Genomic DNA, 25373 nt, shown 5'->3' with positions numbered 1-25373 from the left:
GTGGGAAGAGAGGGAACTGAGAAACCCCAAACCCAGAAGTGCAAGGGTTAGTGTTAAAAGAGGGTACACGTGCATGGGGCAGGGCTGATTGTTCGGACCATTTGGAAAGGCCTTTGGCTGTGGGTACATCAGAAACCCCACACTTGGGGGATAATCTATGTGGCTCTGGGGCAGGGTGGCCCCTAGTACAGGTGTCAAACGGACATGACCGTGTCGCTGAAGAAAAAAGCCCCACATCTGTCCATTACTCACAACACACAATTTCCCTCCATATTCTCATGTCCAAGGCAGATGGAAGGGGTAAGATGACATCTCTCTTGGCTCTTGGGCGGGCGAGCTCTGACTGGGGACCTCTCCACCAGGGAAGGCATCATCTGCCCGCAGACTGGGACTGTGGGGTCATGATCACATGCGACTGTATCGGCATGCTCAGTTCTGTCCTTTGGCTGGCCATCTGAGTGAGGACCGAGGTGGCCACAGCTTCAGCAGCAGAGCGAACACTGAGGCCATTGCTAGGGGCTGTTGCTGAGCTGTGCTGAATCACAGGGGCTGGCGAACCCGTCGGCTCTGAGCTTTCCTTGGGACTTTCTGTCAGGAAGGAGGGCAAAGAGCAGAGATCGAGTGGTTAGAAAACAGAATGGGGAAAGAAGCAGGATTACCTTTTGCTAAAATTCTAAAGGAGCCCAAAGGAAAATAAAGATGATCTTTTTCCTGGGGGGCAGATGAACCAGAATCCTGGCTTATCTAAGGGCTAGGAAATGGGAACTTGTGAGAAGGGAAGCAAGAGCTAAGCCAAAATTAACCTATCTATCCTAATAAATGCCAGAAGAACAAATCTGTCTTGGAAGACTTACAGCCAGAATGCTCCTTAGATGTCAGAATGGCCAGACTTCGTCTCTTCTACTTTGGTCATGTTATCCATGTTATCAGAAGGGATCAGTCCCTGAGGATAACATGCCTGATAAAGTAGAGGGTTAGTGAAAAAGGGAAGACCCTAAACAAGGTAGATTGACATAGTGACTGCAATGATGGGCTCAAGCATGGCAAGAACTCTAAGGTTGGTGCAGGACTGGGCAGTGTTTTGTTTGGTTGTATATGGAGTCGCTTTAAGTTAGAACGAACTCAACGGTACCTAACAACAACATGTTAAGGAAAAAGGAGCCCTGGTGGCACAGAAGGAGCTCTGGTGGGGCAGTGGTTAAAGCATCTGGCTGCTAATCAAAAGGTCGGCGGTTCGAACCTACCAGCCATTCCATGGGAGAAAGATGTGGCAATCTGCTTCCGTAAAGATTTATAGTCTTAGAAACCCTGTAGGACAGTTCTATTCTCTCTGTCCCATACGGTCTCTATGAATCAAAAGAGACTCGGCAGCAATGGTTTATTTATTTATTTACTGAGATTCTAATGAAACAAATCCCAGTGTTAATTCTTTGTCCAGCTTATAGGTCTCTGCATAGTCCATTACTCCTGTTTGGAACATTCTTCCTCTTTTTTAAGCTTTCAAAGATATAAAACAGATATCTCTTTAGCTATCCTCTCTAATTCCCATAGCAATTAAACCATTACTTTTTGTTTCTTTAGTATTCAAACTATTCTTTGACAATAGTTTACACCACATGTAAGCCTGAGAAATATCAAGCTACAATCAAATGAAGCTATGGCTGCTCAGTCCTTGAGCAAAGTTAACTCTACAAACAAGTAAGAGGCCTGTTAGATACTCCTGACTATCACTTAGTTAGGTACTGATGATTTAAAATGTTTATTATGAATTACACCACTACACCTAAACTGACAATAACATTTTATTAATAGATACAACTATCTGAGCTGTATAAAAAAGTAATTCCATATTGCTCATTAATCACAATTAATGAGCTTCTGATGAATGCATGAGTCTTCTTTCGGGATTCAAATATTACCTTCTCTGTGAAGCATTCTTTGTTACACTCAGGCAATTAGCTTTGTGGTTTTAGAACATAAGTTCATTTATTCATCAAACATTTACTGAGCATCGTCCATATGCCAGGTATGAAAGAACAATACAGGAACCCTGTCTTCTGGAAGCTTTCGGTCTAGGAAGTCTCTGACTGCAGCATTGGTAGTTACCTCATTCACTGGTTACATGTTTAATTTACTATAACTCTCTGAGTCTCTCAGGGGGTAGGGACAGTATCTTATTAATCTTGGAACTCATCTTTGTTTCAAGTATCTACCATAACATCTGTACTACATAACCAAAACCAAAACCAAATCCACTGCCATCAAGTCAATTCCAACTCATAGCGACCCTTACTGGGCTTCCGAGGTGGTAAATTTTTATGGAAGTAGATGGCCCCGTCTTCCTTCCATGGAGTGGCTGGTGGGTTTGAACCAGCAATCTTCTGGTTAGCAGTCAAATACCTTGAGCACTGTGCCACCAGAGCTCCTTCTATACTACATCAAACCAAAAACCCACTGTGCCATCGAGTTGAATCTGACTCACAGCGACCCCCACTGGGTTTCTGAGGTGGTAAATCTTTACGGAAGGTGATTGTCCAGTCTTCCTTCCGTGGAGTGGCTGGTGGGTTTGAACCACCAACCTTCTGGGTACCAGTCAGATGCCTTAGGCACCACACCACCAGAGCTCCTTTCTATACTTATATAGAACCAAACCAAACTCATTGCTGTGGAGTTGTATCCAACTCATGGTGACCCCTCCTTGGGTTTCTGAGGTGGTATCACTACGGAAGTGGATTGCCCAACCTTCCTTCCAAGGAGTGTCTGGTGGGTTTGAACCGCCAGCCTTCTGGCTAGCAGTCAAATGCCTTAGGCACTACACTACCAGAGCTCTTTCTATACTACACAGAAGGAAGTAAATACATCTTTGCTGTAACAAACATGTAAAGTTCAATAGACTGACTAGTCACCTGTTGGAGTTCTTATAGGGAATGAGTAGAAAATTTACTGTATATAGATTATATACTGACAAATACTCAGTCCTTGTCCTCTTGGGCCCATCAACCAGATGTGAGATAGTTCATCACTAAATTGCTTTAGATATTTTCTTCTCTTGGTTTCCAGAACACCATACTCAGCTGGTTTTCCTCCTACCTTTCTGGTTGCTCATCTTTAGTCTCTGTTGACAAAAGATCTTTTGTCTCTTTGATATCTAAATGATAGAGTATCCAAGGGCTCAGTCCTGGGACTTCTCTTTTTCTATCTATACTTTCCACCTTGGGGACATCATCTAATTTCATGCCTTGAAGAAATAAATACATGCTCCTGACTCCCAAAGTATTATCCTCAGCCTTTCCTCTAAACTATGGACCCATAAAACTAACTGCCTCCTTGTTATCTCCAGCTACATGTTCAGCTTCTAAAACTCCATTTGTCTAAAAACTAAATTCCTGATATACCTCCCAAACCATTTTTTCTTCTACACATCTCACCATTTCAATTAATGGCAACTCGATTCTTACAGTTTCTCAGGCTAAAAACTTTGGTGCACTTAGTCCTAAAAGTGACATCTTTGCCTTTTAACACTTAAAAGAGGTCTTTTGCAGTAGACTTACCTTTTCTCTTTCCCTTTACCAATAAACTTCATTGAAGGTTTGGGGATGAAATAGGGAGGGATCCACACTAGGGACCCTTGCCCTTTTGTTTTTTTAAAAAAACTAACTTTGGTGTAATATTCTTCTTTTTCTGGCCCTTCATCAAACCCTGTCACTTTAACTTCAAAATATATTCTGAAGTCAACCATTTCTCACCACTTTCACTACCACCATTCTGGTCAAGGAGGTTCCATCATCTCTTTCCTGTGTTATTGCAGTAGCTCCTAAGTGGACTGTCTGCTTCTGCCCTTGTACCTGGAAGTCTCAAAGTGATCCTGCTCAAATGTAAGTCAGACCATTCATGTCACTCTTCTGCTGAAAACCTTCTAATGGCCCCCAATGTAGAATAAAAGCTGAGATTTTTACTATGATCCAGGAGGTCCTACATGAAATGTTCTCATTACCTCTCCTACCTCAGTGCCAACTACTCTCCGTCCCTTATTCTCCATTCCAGCCACACTAGCCTCCTTGATGATCCTGGAATTTGTGAGGCATGTTCCTACCTTGGGTCTACATGTGCTACTCTAGCCTACAATACTTTCTTCCCCTAAAAATGCATAGCTAGCTTCCCTCATTTCCTTTGTGTCTTTATCCAAAAGCTACTTCATCTAAAATTTCAACACCGCTGCTTTTTCTCCCTAGCATTTACTATCATCCAAAATACCATATATTTTACCTAATTACTATCATCTAACATACTATATATTTTACTTATTTATCTTGTTTATTGTCTTTTTCTCCTACTAAAATATAAGCTCCTCAAGGGTAGGAATTTTAATCTAATCTATATGATTCCCTGTTATATCCCCAGCATGTGAAACTGCCTCACACAGAACAGGCACTCAATAAATATCTGTTTAACAAATGAATGTGCCCTGAAGTGCATATTAAAATTTAAATACAGATGTTTAAAACTGGTGATGTGGTTACTTTTTTCTATGGGAACACATCTCTGAAATGATAAAGACAGTCAGTGGAAAAATAATTCAATATACCAAAATTTGATAGCCAATATTTTTATCAATTTATTTAATTTGCAAAGAAAAATTACCACTTACTTTTACTGTTCATAAGGAAATTAATAACTAATTATAATTTCAGAATTGTGCTTGACCAGAGCACAACTGTGTGGCCATCTTTTTCTATCACTACTTTATGTGTACTCATAAATTACAAACTGAAACACTATCAGCCAATCATTAAAAAGATAAAATCCCAGTGTTTTACAAATTTCACTACTTTTGTATCATTTGCTATTTATATCCTCTCTGAGCCAAGATAGTGTCTATGGAATCAGAAAGATCTGGATGTAATTTTGGCTCTATCACTTTATCAGCTGTGTAACTTCAGGCAAGTGACATAATCTGAGCATAGTTTTCTCATCTATAACCCCTCCTTGGATTGCCGAGGCAGTATCTCTATGGAAGTAGATTGCCCAATCTTCCTTCCGAGGTGTGGGTGGTGGGTTTGAACCACCAGCCTTCTGGTTAGCAGCCAAATGCCTTAGGTGGTGAGAAATGGTTGACTTCAGAAAATATTTTGAAGTTAAAGTGACAGGGTTTGATGAAGGGCCATAAAAAAAAAATTAAGTAGTTTTCTCACTCCGTGAGAGAATTAGAAAGATGGCAGAATGTCTAACACAAAGTATGTACCCAATAAATATTGCTACATTTCATCTTCAACTATGAAATTAGGATAACTCAATAAAATTTAAAAAAAATTCTTTTTTTACAGGATTGGTTGCTCCACAAAAGCTGCTCACTCATCTGTCAGAACTTCACAGAACATTCAGGATAGGGTTATGAAATTAAAAGCAGTTGAGATACTCAGCACATTCAGCTAACCTTCTGGCTAACCCTATTTAGGATGTGAGCCACTCACCTAGATAGCCTTGGGTCTTTTTCTGTAGTGCAGTGACTGGGCAGTCTTTATGAGCTAACAGCAGCTGTTTCAACTGAGCCACTTCATTGCGTAGTAATGTGACTTCATTCTGATGAGGTAGTGAAGAAAAGAGTATCAAGAAAATTCATCCTCCACTCTCAGACCCCCCGTGGCTGTCTCTAAAGAAAGGACAGAATGCTGCCTGAATTTTCTTCCTTCAATATGGGAAAGACTCTTGATCCAGCAAGGCTTCAGACAGCCCAGGACCAGAATAGTCATGAATTCAAGGACAGCTGATGAAAAGCAAAGTTTTATAATAAAAAAATGATTACTATTTAGGATAAATATTATTATATAAAAATTAATAATGAATGTCCTTTGGCTAAGAAAACCTACTTCTAGCAATCTATTACACAGAACTATCTATTCAAGTGAATACAATGTCTACTGAAATACTGCTATCCTATCAAAAAATTAGTAATAATCTAAATATCTATACTTTAAAATATAAGCACACTATAGAATATACTTCTACACAGCTATTAAAAATAATAAGGTAGACTTCTATACACATGGCTAGATCTCCAGAAGATTCTGTTAAGACATTTGTGTTAAAATAAACAACACAATCCTGGGACTCCCCTATCAAAACTATAAACGAAATAAAAAAAAAAATAGAAAAAACATGTATGTCTGAAAGACACACACCAAACTTACTATCTACATGGAAGAGAATGAGACTGGGAAAGTAAACTGAAGACTTTATTTTTATTCTATCTATTTTTTATCAGTAGGCATATATTTCATGTAATTCCTCTGGAATTGAATAAATATTTTAATAAATAAGCAGTAAGGGAAAATAATATTCAGAGAATGGATTATTATCGTCCTACTTGTACTTTAGTGCCTTTTTCTTTTCTTTTTATTTTTTTAAGACTCAATGAAAAGAGGATACTTTAGACTGAGAATAAATCTGCATTAATTCCCATGAAGTTGGAAATTAAGCTGCATTATCTGGGGCAAAAACATTTCCATTTCGGTGTCCCAGACTCCAGTCAGACTCTGATGACATAAAAGAGTGCCCTGAGTACTTAAACAGATTCCCTTCATCCAAATGGGTCTATTCTACGAGCAGATTTTGGGACAGAAGGTAAGTAGTACCCTTCCCAATTCCTAGGGAAGAGATTTCAACTCTGACTGTTAGAGATTCTTTCTGCTTATCTCCTGGCACATCTTCTGGATCTATTCTAGTGATAGAACTTTCACCTTCTATATAATGTCCCACTTTTTTTCTGATTTAATCCTACTTTTCATACTCAGCAATCCCAGTAACCATCTAGGACCCACTCACACTCAGCTGAATGTTCTGGGAAGTGAGTTCTTCTGCTTTCTTCTCTAGGGACGACACCCACAGCTTCCGCTTCTGGCGGCAACGGGAGGCTGCAGCTCGGTTGCGCTCCAGAAAGCGCTGACGCCGTTCATCTGGATCTTCATCCACAGTGCGCCGCCGTCTCCCCCCGGTACTAGGGGTGGGCTGGGCTGGTGAGACCTGTTGCCCAGGAAGGAAGAGGAGTTACTTGATGGAAACGTCAATCTTTTCCAAACTAAACCTGACATTATTAGCTAGACTAGTGAGATGGGGGAGCTCTAGTGGCGTAGTGTCTAAGGCATCTGACTGCTAACCAGAAGGCTAGCGGTTCAAACCCTCCAGCCACTCTTCGGAAGGACCATCAGGCAATCTACTTCCATAGAGATACTGCCTAGGAAACCCAAGGAGGGGTCGCTATGAGTCGGATTCAACTCATCAGCAGTGTGTGTGTGTTTCGTGAGATCTAGTAACAATCTGGCAAAGCGCTGTACTAGTCTCTGGTAACCATATCAAGTCTCATTACTATTCTGCCTCCTCATTCTGCCTCTCATTTCCTTCCAGTCTTCTCAGCCCCTTACTTAGACAAACTAGAGTTCAGTTGGAAAATCTGATTATTTCTGAGATGGACAGACAGACAAAATGAAACGAGGATCACTTTTTGTTTCTCAACAATAGAAATCTTGTAGACAGGAAAACTGGTGTCAGGGGAACTTTTAGGGAGACTCTGAAATAAAAGTTGGAGGATCACAGATTTGGATAAACAATGTATATAAATAACTATATGCTAGAACAGGTGTCAGAAAAGGAGAAAAAAAGTTTTTATTCACCTCACTACCAGTAAGATATGGGATATTATGAGGAGATAGGGATTAGTATATTCTTTTTATTTATAATCAGTTATTAATCATTCCCAGCAAATCATCCCCTTCATATGTCTATGAAGTGGGGAGTGTACCCAAGACCATGTTTAGGGTTGGCAGACAATGGTCCTATAAGTGTATTTGTATGATCTGAATTTCCAGGTGTATAGTAGAGCTGACAAGTGACAAGGTTGTAGTCACTTCTTGGTCACAGCCAGCTACCAAAAGGGACCGAGTAGATGAACCTGTGGGCTCGGGACTATAGTCACAGGGGACACCAAGCTCAATTGGCATAACATACTATACAAAACATTGTTTCACCTCCTACTTTGGCAAGTAGCAACTGGGATCTTAAAAGTCTGCAAGCTGCCATCTAGATGTAATGATGGGTCTCTCCTCATCCAGCACAAAGAAGAATGAAAAAAACCAAAGATTCATGGAAAGAATTAGTCCTAGCGACTGGCACACCATGCGATCCACAGCCTATATGACTATGAGACCAGAAGAACTAGATGGTGCCTAGCTACCAATGTCAACCACTCAGAGGGGGATCTATGTAGGAGATCCTGGATAGAGAGGGAGAACAATGTGGAACAAAACTCAAAAGCATTTGGAAAAAAAAAAAAGGGTGACCAGGTTTGTTGGTCTGATAGAGCCTGGTGGAACCACTGAGACTATGGCCCCTAGCTGCCCTTCAGGTCTAGAACTGAACTCACACCTGTGGCTTCCAGCCAAGCAAAAGACAGGCATAGGAGGTGAACATTTACCTGAGGTAAATACACTCCTTGTAGAGAACAATCATGGGAGAAAGAAGGGCTGTTTATGCATAGGGAGACAGCTCAGGGGGCAGAGGTGCATGGAGGGATGGACACAGGGAAGAGGTGACTATTGGGAGGAAGTGGGAGGGGAGCTGTTGCATTGTGGTGAATTGTGGTCAATGTCATGAAACAAAGTATATGTGAACTGCTGTACGGAACGTGAATTTGCGCTGTAAATTTTCACCCAAATCCAAAAAAAAAAAAAAATCATCCCCTTCAGGCTGAGGTCCTCTGTCATTAAGGTACTTTTGGATCATCTTCCCTTCCCATTAGCTGGTATGTGTTCATGGAATACAAACCAATTTCATAACAGCATCTAAAAATTGAATTGTAGAAAGGTCAACCATCTGTAGAAAAGAAACTAATGTAAAAGAGCACCGAAAATAAATTCTTCTTGGATCTGTTGCTATTAGGCCCCAAATGCCAGAATTCACATCAACAGCATGAGAATAACCTGAAGAGTTTATACAAAATAGTCATGTTCTCCACTCCAGGTGGAAGCATGTACTCCATGCCACTGAATCATATTCTCTAGGGATAGGACAGAGGCATATGATCTACATGACTGTTCTCCATTAATACAGATAATCAAGAGATGGTTTTATTCACTCAGACCATTACTGTTTCCCCTAAAAGAAAAAAACAGAGTAAAATTTAAACTCTATTTAATGAGCTAGAGGCTTGACTCATTCTTCTCATTGTACTAAAAGTAGAGGATTTTTTCAAGAAATTTAATTCTCCTGAGAATGTGAACTTTCTCTCAGTGCTGACCTCACTGGAACACATGTAAAGATTAGTGCTTTAGATGGAAAATGGAGAAAAGGAAAGGATAGGTTCCTAGCCTCCCACAGATAGCTAGGTAACTCATCTAGCAAATGGAGGTGAAAGAACAGATCAAAGGAAAAAAAGGGGGTGGGGGACTGAAAAGGAAAAGAATTAGTGGTAACTAAGAAGGAAGCCATGCCATTTCCTCAAGAAGGAATGCAGCACAGGTCAAAGTAGCTTTACTATCTCCAGGGACTGGCATCAGTAGGGGGTTTTAGGAGGGAGAGTGGGTAGGCCCAGCATCTAACAAAAAAACTCAAAGGCTTCTGGTGTTGTTGGCCAAGCTTTAAGGCACCATATGGCCACTAAATGTTTGGACATGTGGTGGTAACTGATGAAGCAGGTGGTGACATCAGGAAAAGAGGGGCTGGGCAAAGGCTGTAACTCTAGAAACCAATCTCAGGTTGTTGTCACCTGTCCAGTGCAGACAATCTGAAAACTGAGGCCTATTTAGTTTCCAAAGCAACTTGTTAAAACTGAGACCTCCTCTACAACAGTTCTGCATTGTTGAGTCTGTTTGTATATAAGTGTAACATACAGATAGATGAAGTACTGTCAAAAAGGACCAAAGTAGCAGGAAGATACCCAGAAAGCTGAAATCTATTCTTCCCTAATTTTTCTGCTCCTTGAAAAAGAGGTATGACACAAAGGGTAACAGTGACACAGCTTGTTCCCCCAAGGGCCCAAGTGACCTGTGGCTGTGCAGGCGATGGGGCATCAGGGTGCTGGATGAGGATCTGGCTTTGCTCTGGACGGGCTGTCACCATGGTGCTGGCAGTACCCACCACCATTCCACAACCACCATTGATGGAGGAGACTTGATGGGTTAGAGTGGCTTTTAGTCTCTGTGGAGAAAGATATAGAAAAAATAGCTTGTTAAGAGTGAGATTCTGTCAAGGGTGACAAGAGTGGGCTTGTATTTTACCACTGACCTTATAGATAGCTAAAATTCCCACACCAATTTTCCCTTAAAAGAAAAATGACAGGGAGAGAGAATGCACCTGGATCCCTAAAATGTCTCTGTTCCCTGGCTATCATCCTGGGCACAGTTGGGGTGGGGGGTGTTGTTGAAGCAATAGAGTCCAGATGAAAGCTCTCTCCTGGAACCTGGCCAGGTGCTGGTTACACAGCTATTCACCTCTTGGCCAGCTCCCCTGCCTGCCCACCCACCCCTCCATCTGTCACCCTGGAACTGAAATGGCAAGTGTTCCAATCCAAACAATCTGTGCTGCTTCTTTTCATTGCCATATCTATGTACTAGGCTTTATAGTGGGGGAGAGAAGACAGAAGTCATGAATCAGGGTTTTTTCCAGACTTCACAGTAAAGTGTCCTTAGTTGAAATTCCCAGAAGGTTTCTTTACTCAGCTCATTTGAAAAATCTAGGCTGATAGCACTTTTTTTCAGAAGGGCCAACATTACTCAAGGCTGGGATACACTCACCATCTTGGCTTCTGATTGCATGGGGTGACCAGAAGGAGAAACAGAACCACTGCTGTTAACTGGTGGGCCAGGGATACCAGGAATGTTGGGTACCATGGACACAGGTCTGGCCAGCTAGATCAAGAGAAAGAAGAAAACACAGAAGGGGTCATACTACTATAGGGTAGGGGGTCAGCTTTCCAAAATGAAGTGCTTTTTAAACTGGCACGTCAGGGCTTTTTTTGTGCAACCTGCCCATAGGGCATGCAGGGAAAGCCTAGGAAACACCTCACACTAAGGAGCATCACAGGGCAGGGGATCTAATCCTTCAGTGCTGTGACAATTTCTGTGGGAAAGACTAAGGCTCTATCTTGAGGAAGTTATTGGTGATTTAGGAGATACTAAGTGACAAGTAAAATCAACTAATCAGTGGGCTTGCAATATCAATTCCTAGACCAGGAGTTAATTGTCCAGATGAGTCTTTGTCTAGTGTTCTATAGTACTAGATTGGCAGAGGTTAGTTAAGAGTTTGGGCAGACTGCCATGCTTAACTAATACAGATCAGAGTCCATATCTCCCTGGGATATATCTGTGTTTATGAGCATTCATTCAGGTGGAAGAGAGAGAGATTCATGTGATGGTAGGGTTGGCTGCTCCAACTATAGAGCTCACCGATATAACAGAAGGCATCTGTACCGGAGGCCCTGGCAGCACAGGCATGGTCTGTCCATTAGCAAGATGCATGACGAGAGGGAGGGAGCCAGTGGGAGACCTAGAGAAGACATGAAGTAAAATGCTCATAAAACAGACTCCTTCCTATGGATCTTCCTCCTGTAATTGTTGCAGATTTTCCAACCTTTTCTAGTTAGGGAAGGAATAGGGTAGCATTGTGACAATGCAAATCTGATACCCTCAGAAAAGCGGGAAAAGCAAGGAATGCTACTTATGTTGCTTTATATATAGATGGAGAAAAATGGCAAGATAGTTAAAGCTTGCAAATTAAGAAATACCATTTAACTCAAGTGGGTGAGAGGCTAATCCTACTTAGAGTTTAGAACAATTAAATAAACATCTCTACTACTGGGACGTACAAATTTTGTCTTGCCTTAGGTAAGGGGCAATTAGAACAAAGAAGTTATTTTGCAAAGATGAATTATGTCATCTGACAGCCAAATCGGAGTAAGTTTTTCTTGTTACTTTTCATGATTTACTTTCCGTGCCCCAAAAAAACAGCTGTCCTTTTTCATTTTCTCTAGTAGGTTTGGAGAGCAATGAGCTCTTAGAGGCTAAATCCTGACAACAACCTCTTAACCCATAGATACCTGGAGATAGGATTTCAAGCCATCCCATCAGGAAATCAGTATGGGCCATGCTAGGAATGAAGACAAACAGACAAACAAAATTGGAGGTCACAAAGGCCAAGAACCCCAACAGGGACCAAGGAGAATACCAGATTCAAAGAAAAAGACTTAGGTTACAGCCCCTCATACAGTTGTTGTTGTTGTTTGCCGTCGAGTCGGCCCCGACTCATAGCGACCCCTCCTTGGGTTTCCGAGGCAGTATCACTACGGAAGTAGGATTGCCCAACCTTCCTTCCGAGGAGTGGCTGGTGGGTTTGAACCGCCAGCCTTCTGGTGAGCAGTCAAGTGCCTTAGGCACTATGCTACCAGAGCTCCTCCTCATATAGTAGTACCCTAATAAATGTCTATATGAGTGAGGCTAAGAACTAAATATACTTCTTTGTGTGGCTTCCACCATTGTGATGAATTTCCTGAAGTTTTAAGGATTCTTCTTTGTATATCAAGAAGTCATAGTAAACCCCAAAATTAAGGAAATATTATCCCCAAATAAATATTTGCTTGTCTACTAAAAAGGTAAAGGAAATTCTGTTTATTGGGGAAAGAAAAATGATTTTCAGAGACAGTCTCAGTGATTCCGCTTCCTTGGGTATTCAAAAATCTGGACTCCTGCTTTATCAAACAATTTCATAAAGTAGAAAGAGATTCAGGCTTCAGTGTTCCCCTGCTCTCTTTACTTACCCCAGTTGCCTGTTGGATGGTGGAGCCTGTGTGATGACAGAGGTTGGCGAGGGAAGGGTTGGGTGAAGAGGATCATAGCCCAAGTGGAGAGGCAGGGAGCCAGGGCGTACGATGGTGGGCGTTGGGGTAGAGATCACAACAGGCTTTGAGGCAACCTCCTGAGGAGAAGAAACCAAGAGATCACAAAAGGCTTTATGGGGATGCTTATAGGGAAATAAATAGCTGATAAAATCCAGTATAAATTTAATGAAAAGAGTACTAGAGCTACTCATGTAAATCATGATCTAATTCCATCAGATCATGGACCTATACCTCACTCACCCAATCAGCAGGAATTTGGATTAAGATCTCTTGGCTAGCTCCCTTTTAGGGCTGATGGCTACATGAATGAGATGACAGTTGAAATGTAACTTGAAATCTTTGGAGAAGCACTGTAGAACTATATAAATTTTAAGGACTATTATAATTCTGTTCATCCTAGATGCTCACACCCTACACCTGATGCCTGAGTATCCTCTGATCTGCAGTAGGAAAGGCAGTATACTGGTGATAAAGGCAACTCAGTATCTCCTATAGACTCTTTGAAAAAAAAAAAAGCATGGAAGTTTGAATAATGATCACATTGGAATAAAACAAACTGCTTTCCACTGCTAACCTGTTAGAAGCTTAGATTGCTAGTGGCCACACTGACCCTGAAAAGCAACCCCAGACAATCTAGGAGCTGGCTGCTGGTGAAAAGGGGAGATAATGAATAAGATGGTTGTAATGTTTATGGAAGGGGTAGTTTTGAGAGAAGTTATCAAACCAAATTTGATAAAGGAAAGTGAGATGAAGTACTATCTACAGTGAGTGGAAGTTAAAAATAACAGCCACTAGTAGAGGGGCAGGGATTAGAAAAGGAACATGAGGAAGCCCCTGACTGAGGTTTTGATAATATCTGTTTCTTGACTTGGGTGCTTGTTACATAATGTGTTAATTATGTGAAAATTTATTCAGCTGTATACTTATATAATTTATGTTCTTTTCTATATGTGTGTTATATAATTCAATATCTTTATTAAAAAATAGTACTTCATAAAAATTTCCTTTAAATATAATAATAATCAGAATCCTGGTAGATACTCCCTTTGAATCACTGGACAACTTCCTCCTTGACTTTTTTTCTAAAATTGTTTAACATCTAATTTATGAATATATGAACTTTTCTTTTTCACTTTTTAACTGAGGTATAATATACACAGAGTGCACTAATCTAAAGGATATAACTAAGTGACTTTACTTATATAAAATCAAAATATAGACCATTTCTATCACCTCAGAAGTTCTCCTGTGTTCTTTCCTAATCCATACCCTCTCCTCAACAGGAGGTAACCTAATGTTCTGAGTTCTCTCATCATCAATTATAGTTTTGCTTCTTCTTGAACCTCATGTAAATGCAATCACACAGTATGTACTTTTGTGTTTAGCTTGTTGTTGTTCAATAAAATGTATGGGAGATTCATCCACATTGCTGTGTACTAGTGAGGTTCATCCTTTTTAAATGTCATAGAGTATTCTGTTTTAGAAATATACCACAATTCATACATTTTTTTGTTGATGGATGTTTGGACATTTTCAATTTTTTTAGTTATGAATGCAATTGCTATAAGCATTCTTAAATACTTCTTCAGTACTGATTTCTCTTCCATATAAATGTAGAAATGGAATTGCTGGGTCAGTGAATTGGTGTAATTCATATAAATTTTTAAAATAGCTAACATTCCTTTAAACATAGTCAATCCTCAAGTATGATACACTACTTATACAACTAATGAATCAAAACTTAGTCTATCAATTAATATTTGGGATGATTCTTGGTAGAGATTCCTACCTTCTCCTTGAGTGGCGGAGAACAGGGACTAGAGGCAGGGCTGTCAGGTGGGGATGAGTCTACCTCTACTGGCTCTTCTTCTTTGATTTTGATATCTGGTGTGGAAGGTAGAGACATGTCAAGGGGCCCAGCAGCAGCCTGTTAAAGAAGAGAAATGAGTAGAATTCAACCCCATGGTTTTCAGGTTGAATGTCATTCTTTCCAGTTATAAGATGAGAGAATAAGCTTCTAAGAGGCAAAGTCTTGTTTGACCCAATGACTTGCATTGAACTGCAGGTCAAAGAAATGGGGAGCTTTTTTTTTTTTTCCTCCCAATTGAAGGAAGGTTGGGCAATCCTACTTCCGCAGTGACACTGCCTCGAAAACCCAAGGAGGCGTCGCTATGAGTCAGGGCTGACTTGACGGCAAATAACAACAACAACAATTGTGATTTGGGTGAAAGTTTACAGAGCAAATTCATTTTCCATGTAACAGTTCGTACACATTTTGTTTCATGACACTGACTGCAATCCCCATAATGCAACGGCTCTCTTCCCACTTCCATCCTCTGGTTACCTTTTCCCTGTGTTCTTCCCTAGGTATTACCCCTCTGTGAGCTACATCCCAGTGCAAATACTGTCCTTCTGCTCTCCCATGGTTGATTGTTCTAAGGAGTGTACCTACCTGGTGTAAATGTTCACTTTACACACTGTCTATTGTTTGGCTAGAAGCCACAGGAGTGAGTTTATTCCTGGCCCGAAGGGTGACTAGGGGACATAATCTCAGGAGTTTCACCAGGCTCTATCAGACCAGTAAGCTTGGTCTTCTTTATGATTTTGAGTTTTGTCCCACACATTTCTCCCACTCTATCCAGCATCCCCTAGTTTGATCCCTTCCAGGGTGAGTGGTTGACAGTGGTAGCTGGGTACCATCTAGATCTTCTGGTCTCAGGATCATATAGGCTGAGGTTCACATGATCCATCAGTCCCTTAGACTAACTGTTTTCATGCATCTTTGGTTTTCTTTATTCTTCTTTGTGTGGAGCCTATGTTTTATGTAAAACTGACCAAATAATTCTAATTTTTCTGGGCTTTAGTTTCCCTAATTATAAAATGAAGTTAGTTTCTCTAACTACAACCTGCTTACCTCTAAAAGGAAAAAAATATCATTTAAATTTATGCCAATACGACCATATATTTTGATACATTCCTTTTAAGGAAAGTAAAATGATTTCTTGAGACACATTCCTGCCCATTCCCAACCAGTGCTGGTGGCTGCTAGAGGGGTGTGAATACCTTCTCTGCCAACAAGAATGATGACACTGCCTAATTACCTGAAGCAAACAAAGACAAACTGGCTATTAAAGTCCTGCAAACAAGATAGGAATCGTCTTTTCTGGGGATTTCCCATAGCTGATGGTGCTCTCACCCCAAGATCTGGTACCAGCAGCTAGGAGTTTCAGGCAATAAGGTTTTGGGGTAACAAAAAAAAGGAAAGGCTGACCAGCTGATCAGTTTAAAAAAAAAAAAAAAATATATATATATATATATGTGTGTGTGTGTGTGTGTGTGTGTGTATATATATATATATAAATAAATAAATAAAACTTGGTCTTAGGAGCAACACTGAAGGAAACTAGAAAGGAAAGAGAGTACTTTTTATAATCAACTTGCAGAACAGTAGAGCCATAAACGCTTTGTAGGAACAATAAAGCATCTCAGATAATGGACCTGACACTGCACCATGATAGGAGGGTTGGTGTTGGAGTTCAGTTTTGTGATAAATTGGATTCTTTGTTCTATTCTTCTCATTATCAGAGGTTTCTTGGTAAAAAGAGGATCTTATTTCCAACTCTTCTCTTGCTACTTTAATCCCTAGAAACCTTCTCACTAGCTGAGTTAAAGTAAAGATACTTTGGTGTCTACTCGGAAGGAAGATGGGGCAATCTACTTCCATAGTGATACTGCCTCAGAAAAGCAAGGAGGGGTCACTATGAGTTGGGTCTGACTCCACAGCACATAACAACAACAACAAACATTAGAGAAGGTGGTAATGGTTCTTCCTCTCCAGTCTGATAGGGGTGAGTGACACCAAAGAAGGTTTCATTTCTGCCCTCATTTTCTCCTATATTGCTAAAGTATCAGGCTCAATGTAGGTAATGCTGGGATCTTGTAAGTCAGAGGAGTAGTAAAGGAAAATGGCCTCTAAATAAATACAACCATGGGTTTAAAACCCCCTTGGGGCATCTCCAAGAAAAGCTGTGGTTCAGAAAAGTTTCAAGCTCATTAAACACTCCTGGAAGCAATCTTCTACTGAGTCTGTGCTTCTCATCAAAGGGAGGTAAAGACCACCTCCATACAAGCAGGAAGAAACACCAAGGGATGCCCACTGAGGAAAGGCCCGGTCAATTATCAATCAGCCTCCCAGACTGATAAACTGAGCTAAAGTGGCAGTGGAAAGACTTCAACCTTTTAAACCAAATCCAACCCACTGCCACCGAGTTGATCTGACTCATAGTGATCCTCTAAGACAGAGTAGAACTGCCCCATAGGTGTCCTAAGGAAGCAGACTGCCTCATTCTTCTTCCACAGAATGGCTGGTTGGTTCAAACTATAGACTTTTTGGTTAACAGCTGAATGCTTAAACCACTGCACCACCAGAGAGCCTTTTAAAGGGATGTTATTTTCTTGAATTTCCCTGCAAAGCATTTGATATAAAATCCTTCACTTCTTGGTGGAAACAATTTGATTAATTTCTTTGCTTTAGGGCAGGAGGAAAATGGTAGGAGAGGTGAAGTGGGGAGGTTATAAAATAAAATTATACTATTTAGGTTGATGAGAGTCCTGGGTCTCTAAAGAAAAAACAGTAATGAGGAGACTGGCTAGTTCTGCCATTTCAAAGTAGAACTACAAATACATGCCACTGAGTTTCTCCACTTTCTGACAGTTTCATGAGGAAGATAGCATGAAAAGCAGCACACAGAAAGTTACAGAACTTGGGAAAGAACTCTAAAGATAAGGACATTTTTAAAATCTTGTATTTTTATAACTGAAGCTAAATGAAAAAGTCACGTACAAGCGTCTTGATTTACCTGTTATCTCTATCTTAGAAGGAAAAGAACTTGCTTGGAAAAATTTTTTATGTGCCATCTTTTCTCTGTTCTGATGAGATACTATGCCTTCTTGCACCATGAAATTATGGGAGGTATATGTATAAATGTACATATGTTTTGGGCTGTGGATTTTGGAGAGTTTTCTATTATAGAATACAGACATGATTTTAAATAGTGACTAAAAACCTAAAATTCTAATTCTAAAGAAGAGTAAATTTTGATCTTTCCAATTTCCTTTTCCCCCAAAATTCTTCTACTCTGTGTGAACTAGCCACTTTCAGTTCTACTTATTAAACTATTTTCTCTGGTCTTCCCAACTAAGGGATTGTCTAGGGATCTGAAATATAAAAAGCTAAAATCGGAATATTAGTACCTCAGGATTAGAAGCAATTTGCAGTATTTAAATCCTATATAGTATCTCCACTAAATGCCCTACCTATAATTGAACACATTTTGTGATAGCATCTATCCAGTGGTCCTACTTTTACCTTTGGGCCATATAAAATAAGTCTAACCCCTCTTCTCCATGAACACGCTTCGAATATTTCAAGATCACAATTTTGTTCACTCTAAATTTTATCTTTTCTAGGCAAAACATCCTCAATTCCTTTAAACATTCCTGAAGTGATATAATTTCTAATTTTTTCACCATCCTGGTTCATCTTCTTTGAAAGGTATTAATTTATCAACATTCTTCTTTAAGCCTGTGTCTTGGATATCACTTCAAAACTACTTGAAGACAAGAACCACACGCTGCTTATCTTGAGCCTCAAGTGCTGACTGGATGAAAACAGTCCAGGTGAAGACTGATCAGCTCAGAAAAGTTATCTAACGAAATCAATTTTCTACTCTTTTAACATCGTCAACATGTTCAATATGAATACTGAAATACAGAAATATATTTTTTAAGTAAGTTAGTTTAATGTGCCACTGGAAGGGCAGGAAGACTCATAGCTAGTGAAGGCAGGCTTATACTTATCAAATCATTTGGGTCCTCATGGACCCGGGAAGATAACTAGTATTAGTAGATATTCTGGTTCTACTGAATCAAAGCTCAGTGGAGCTCCCAAATTAAGAGAGACTAGGAAGACCTACTTCCAAAAATCAGCCAGTGAAAACCCTCTGAATCAGATGGTCCTGTGGTATACAGGGTCACCATGAGTCAAGCCAACTTATAAGTGGCTAACAACAACAAAAATCTGGTTCTATAGAACAAAGCCCATAATTTTGTCTTTAACCACTTAAGCAAATCATCCCACGACACAACAAAAATAGTCTAGGTCTGAACATCACCAGTTTTTCAGCAAAAGTTTCATCTCTTGCCTTTTTCTCATCATCATCTGAAGCTTTCTTGAATTCATGTTCAAAGGAGCTAGCTAGTTCATTGAAGAGCCCCACCTCCTCACAGTTCTTTAGGAATCTAGTCGGAGTAGGAGTTTGATCTGTAGACATGAAAAAAAAAAAAAGAAACTTTTAGTTTTGATCTGAAATTAAAACCTGAGAGTTCATAGAGTACCAGTTCCTGCTGCGACCCTGGCTTGCCTGTCAGAGGAGCACTATACTCTGTGGGGTCTGCAATAGCTGGTTTTCTGGGGAGCACATTGGCCGGCTTTTCTTCTAGGTGGACTTAAACTTCTAATCTTTGCTTAGTAGCCAGCACACTAACCATGTGCAGTGCACCCAGGTACTCCTGAGTTTATAGAGCATGCATTTTTATTTTTCTGTATGGAGAAAGACAGTCTCTGTGTTAGGGCAAATTTGTTTTATGGAGTTCTAGTAGATGAGCTCTGGTGGCATAGTGCCTAAGGCATTTGACTACTAATCAGAAGGCTGACAGTTCAAACCCACCAGACACTCCTCGGAAGGAAAATGGGCAATCTACCTCTTTAGTGATACCGCCTTGGAAACCCAGGGAGGGGTCACTATGAGTAGGATCTGACTCTATGGCAGTGAGGTTTTTTTTTTTTTTCTCCAGTAGGTGAAAAGCCTGGTAAAGTGCTTGGCTGCTAACCAAAGGGTCAGTGGTTCAAACCCACCAGCTTCTCTGTGGGAGAAAGATATGACAGTCTGCTTCCATAAAGATTTACAGTCTTGGAAACCCTATGGGGCAATTCTACTCTGTCCTATAGGGTTGCTATGAGTAGGAATCAGAATTGACTCCATGGCAGTAAGTTTGTTTTTTTGGTTAGTAGGTGAAGGCTAATGCTAGGCCACCAGAGGGTGTCTGTGTTGTGTTGCCTCGAGGCCAGCAGGGGGAAGACAGAACAGTGTTTTGTTGTGTGAATGAAAGACTACCCAGGTACCCACCTTTCTCTCCCAGATGCTGGTTTTACTCCTCCCTCCCCCAAAAGCAAACCAAACAAACAAACAAAAAATCACTGACCAAGGTGGAGCTTTATGAAACCTCAATTAAAATTACGTAGTTGAGTGACATTTTCTCTTTAAACTTACTCCCTCCTAAGTCTGAAAGTCTGAGCAGGTATAAGCAGATGGGTATTAAAATCTGATGAGAAGAAAATGAGGATCAGATGGTTGGATTTGCTTGCTGAAGTTACCAAATATGAAATGGTGCCTTGTCTTTCAGAGGCCACTGAGGTAAGGGTCTGTTACCTTCTGAAGACATTCCAGGCAAATGTACACACTGGAGAACAAGACCATGAACTAGGAAAGGAAACTACAAACAATGGAGCTCATTTCACAGAGACCCCAGCCCAGAGCAAACTCCTGAAACCAGGATATTTGGACACAGATTTACCAGCCAAAATATCCCCTGCAAGAGCTGCTCAAGTCTTTCCTCAACACAGCGTCTCTGTCCTTGAAAAGAGGCTCTTGGTAACCCATGGGAACTTTTCAAAGCAACTTGAATTTTAGATTTGCCTCCCTCTCTTTACATCCTGCTTTTCTAGTTTTTCTCTCTTATGTAAGTTGAGTCTTGTTCTCTGATCTTAACTCTACTATCATAATGATTTTCCTTGACATGCTAGTCAACTCAGGGATTCACCTCAAACCTCAAACCACACTAGAGTGAATTAGAGAAACAGAACAATGTCCAAATGATATTTTAAAAGAGTGAAACCTGGGCTTAGGATTGCTCCTTCTAGCATGATCAACTGGAACAGTCTAGTGGGATTTTAAAAAATTTTTTTAAAAAAACCTCTTCTGAGAGTGTTTGGAAAAGTTACCTCTATTTCCCCAAAATAGTCTTAAAAGGTTCTCTGGCAGCTTCAGTTAGCCAATGATAGAGCCACTTTCCCTCTGTCCCTAGGTGAATAGAAGTAATATCCTTTATGCTTACAGAGTGCTTCAGTAAAAGTACACATAACAGCACAACTCAAGTGGAGCAGGAAGGGGGCAGGTAAGGGCGTGATTATAGCAAAAGGGAACCTGTTTGGATCTCAGATCTGACGTTCATATGCGGTTCTCCTGCACCCTATTGTTCATATTCACTTTGGGTTTTAATTTCAAAAGCTCCCACGTACTAAATTTAATTTCTGACCTTCTACGTAGCTTCTAACCTCTAACTGGGGTGTGTGTGAAAAAACAGCCTGAAAATGTATAAGAAAATTCTGAGCCTATTTGATTCGTAAGAAATAAACAAGTGTTTACTGAACAAACATATACAAAAACAAACAAGTGTTTACTATGTGTTTTATACTATAATGCATGTACTTGAGTATATCTGGAGGAGAAAAGGGGAAGAAGTATAGGAGTCTTTCCCACCTATAAGACATGGTTCCTGCCCTACAGAATTAAGAGAATGTTTTCTAGTTGGGGAAATTAATATACATAATCAACATCGTAGTACACAAAAAACAAGTGTCATGTACAGTAAAGAACAAAACTATTGTAGAAGTGAAATAAAGACAAATTAAGGTGGCCCAAATGGTTTGTGAGGCTGGAAGTTTTGCCACCGATATTTCAAGTATCAGCAGGGTCAGTGATGGTGGACAGGTGTCAGTGGAGCTTCCAGACTAAGGCAAACTGGAAAGAAAGACAAGGCTATTCACTTCTGAAAAAAATTGGCCACTGAAAATCTTATGAATAGCAGTGAACATTGTCTGATATATTACTGGAAAGGACCAGAGAGTGTTTAACTCTGTTGTACATAGGGCCACTATGAGTCAGAGCCAGCTCAATGGCACCTAATAACAACAACAACAAGTGGTTTGTGTTCAACTGCCAGACAAAATGTTAGTGGGTTCAAACCCACTCAGCTTTACTATGAAAGGCTTGGCGATCTGCTTCCATTAAGATTACAGCCAAGAAAACCCTACGAAGCCGTTCTACTCTGTAACACATGGGGCCATCATGAGTCAGAATCAACAAGAAGAAGTTAGGAAAGGTTTTAAGAAGTGGGACTTAAGCTGGGCCTTAAATAATGGCATTAGATATCAGAGAGAAGAGAATTTTTGGTAGGTAAAAGGAGGAAGACACAGAAACAGGATATGGACACCATGTATAGATGAAGAGACAAAAGTATGACCAGATAAAAAAGATAATCATTAGGTAGAGAAGTTGTATATAAAACTGGATGAGTACCATGTAACTAGAACTCCACGAGTAAACAGCCTAGTATGAGTCGGGTCCAACTCAACAGCACACAACAACAACAACAGGAAGATTTGGGGCAGGGGAATGGAATTTAAGAGAGACTGGTTTTTCAATAATATACAAGATGGATTAGAATGAGGAAAGACTACTGGAGGTAAGTTATAGATGTGGTGCAATTACTTAGTATGGCTCTTCTAGCCATGGTCTTTGTGATGAATGGGACTATACAAATGTGATGTGCTTGTGGCCCATCAAGGGAATTGGATAGCTTGCTAATGATGTAAATAAGGTACATGGTACCCTTTTGTGGGACGGACTATGCAAATAAGGTGTATGGTACTCTAATGTGGGGATTAGTCTCTAGGCTTAAAATGAGCTATCCCAGGAGCTTAAAGGGGAAGATTTCATGACCATCAAGAAAGAAGAGCCAGGAAAGGAGTGCATTCTTTGGACCTGCGATCCCTGTGGTCAGACTACGAAAAGAGACAGCGCAGCAAAGGCAGCAGAACCAACAGAACCAAGAGATCAACACAAGATAGAGCAGTGGGCTTCCCAGCCCACGTGGCAAGAAAGTTGAGTGCTTTCAAGCAGAAGGCTGGCTGGTAGAGTGGAGTGGATCTATCAGCATAGCTAAAAGAGCTTTGTAACACCTGACCAACCATAGCAGAGGCCAGGCTGAGAGGCTGAGGGTCAAAGAGAGGTGCTTGCGGCCATGATCAAGGGAAGGCTGTCCTGATTGAAGAACTGTATCCCGAGAGCATTCCTGAACCTGAATTGTAACCTGTTACTTGCCTGATAAACCCCATAATCATGAGTACCATCTGTGAGTTCTGTGTGGCCACTGCAACTAATTATTGAAACCAGCAGAGAAGTAGAGAGTGCTGTAGATGTCAGAATTAGTAAAAAGGTTGGAGGATGGAAGCATGTCTGACTTCCACATCACAGGAATTAGCCTTGGGCTGATGCTGCTGATGGTGATTCTGTCTCCCCCTTATGAAGGTAGAGGAGGTTGGAAGCCATCCCTATATCAATTTTCAAAGAAGAGTACGGAATAACTCAAGCATAATGCGAGTGGTGCCAAGAAGAACAAGAAAGAATAGAACAGAGAATCTGAAGAAAGAGATTTGAGAATGCTGCTACCAGTGAGTAACAAAGGAGGTAAGTTCAGTCTTATCGACATGTAGAATTTGAAACAACAAAAAGCCAACTAAAATAATCAATAAAGGGTTCTAAAACATGTAAGCTACCAGATCTTTAGAGACGTGAGAATTACCAGTCTACAGAGTAGACAAAGTCATGTGCAGTGGGACAAGTACTCCAGAAAAGAATGCAAAGAAGAACAGGAAAACACTTTTTTCCCCCCTTAGGACTGTCCTCACCTTCCCTGGAGACTAAGCATAAGATCTTTGCCCATTTGGAATAACTTTTCTATTTTGGTAACCTTGCTCCAAATTTACCTTTTTTATAAATGTTCTCTGATTAATTCTGCCTAGTATTTATATTGTTTGTATCATTCACTTTCCAGTATACAAACGAGTACTTTGCAAATACAAAAATATTTTCTATGTATATATGCTCTGGCTTATTAATTCCTCCTCAGAAAGAAGACTTGGCAATCTACTTCCATAGAGATACTGCCTCAGAAACTCAAGGAGGGGTCATTATGAGTCAAATCGACTCGACAGCAGTGAGTTTGGTTTTGGTTTGGATATTAATTTAAGTATGTGTTATCTACGTACCTACACACTATCCACCCTTCCCTAAGACTTTTGTAAGGATTATCAATGTCAATGTCCCCTACTCATGTTCTTTTCCCAGGGATTACACATCTATAAACTAGCAAAGTACACACAGTCGATATTCAATAAATTTGCTGAATTAATACAGGGTAGAAAACCCGCAAGAGCAAGTCTCTTTCTTCATGTGTAGAGTATGGAGAAGAGTTTTTCTCTCCTTCTCCACAGAGTAGCATTTTAGTTAGTAATTCTTAAGTGAAATTGTTGTTAACTGATAGAATAACTACCAACTAAATCCCTTAAGGAGCTCTGGTAGCATAGTGCTTAAGGCACTTGACTGTTCACCAGAAGGCTGCCACTCCTTGGAAGGAAGGTTGGGCAATCCTACTTCTGTAGTGATACTGCCTCGGAAGCCCAAGGAGGGGTCGCTATGAGTCGGGGCCGACTCGACGGCAAACAACAACCACCACCACCAAATCCCTTAATGATTAAATATTAAGTTAAACTTCTGGTTGAAAACTTGGGCCAAATCAGAACTTCTCAAGGTATCAGAAAAAAAAAAAAAAACCACCTTAATTTGTATGTCTGTCTAGCTGAAACTGGTACAAGAGAACTGCTGCATGGTTTTGAGAGCATTTGCTGACATTATTCCCCTAAGAGTGGTACTTGTAAGCAAAACAGTACCTAAAACAACTTGTGAGATGTTCCAGGTCACCCAAATTGGCTTAGAAAAGTCCCACTGGCTAAATTGTTTTGAGCTTTGGAAATGTGCCCTCAACGGTGTCTGGGTTCAGGAGGAATGTTGAATTTACAAACAATCTGCTTGTTCAGGAAAACTGACACCCAGTGGATGAGAAGCAGCCAGTTTTCTCGCCTTCTTTTGTTTACCTCCTCATTATGGGCAGGAAGAAATGTCAAAGGTATCTTTCATCTGTATACCTTCCAAAGTCTTAATAAAAAGGCAGCAAGGAAGGAATAGGAAAAAAAACTAAAACAAAACCTCAGCACACCTACCCTCAAAATCTGCAGAACTCGATATTGTATTAAAAACACAGAGTAGAGGGCACAATAGAAACTTGGGAGCTTTTAGTTCTTTTTATCTTATTAAATGTAGATCACATAAGGGCTCTTAATGGGAGAAGGGGAGTATAGCTCCCAGTACATCTGGTCCCTGGTATTAATCTTAACTGTCTTGTGATACCAAGGCACATGGCTTTTGGGGAAGCAAATACCTGCAATGATGACTGAGTCAGTTCGGGCTGGGCCAAATTTCAATGTCATCTCATGCTTGTGTTTATGAACTGCCAGGTGGTCCTCGTTTGT

The 25373-nt window shown here is 40.5% G+C and overlaps 1 protein-coding gene across 1 annotated transcript; it reads right to left on the bottom strand.

Annotated features, from left to right (window-relative positions):
* Positions 1–370: 370 nt before the first annotated feature.
* Positions 371–25373, bottom strand: LOC103204333 (cyclic AMP-dependent transcription factor ATF-7). Its single transcript, XM_007949499.2, has 10 exons — positions 25283–25373; positions 19087–19205; positions 14673–14810; positions 12803–12960; positions 11436–11535; positions 10785–10898; positions 10036–10188; positions 6823–7020; positions 5472–5580; positions 371–588 (listed from the first exon to the last, which is right to left on the bottom strand). The coding sequence occupies exons 1-10, from the start codon at positions 25329–25331 to the stop codon at positions 371–373; spliced, it is 1356 nt and encodes a 451-aa protein (XP_007947690.2). The 5' UTR covers positions 25332–25373.

Source organism: Orycteropus afer, unplaced genomic scaffold (genome assembly GCF_000298275.1).
Source record: "Orycteropus afer afer isolate SDZICR_OR568_19922 unplaced genomic scaffold, OryAfe1.0 scaffold00247, whole genome shotgun sequence".
NCBI classification, from domain to species: Eukaryota; Metazoa; Chordata; class Mammalia; order Tubulidentata; family Orycteropodidae; genus Orycteropus; species Orycteropus afer.
The sequence above is the reverse complement of the archived record's forward strand: the minus strand, read 5'-3'. Positions and strand labels throughout refer to the sequence as shown.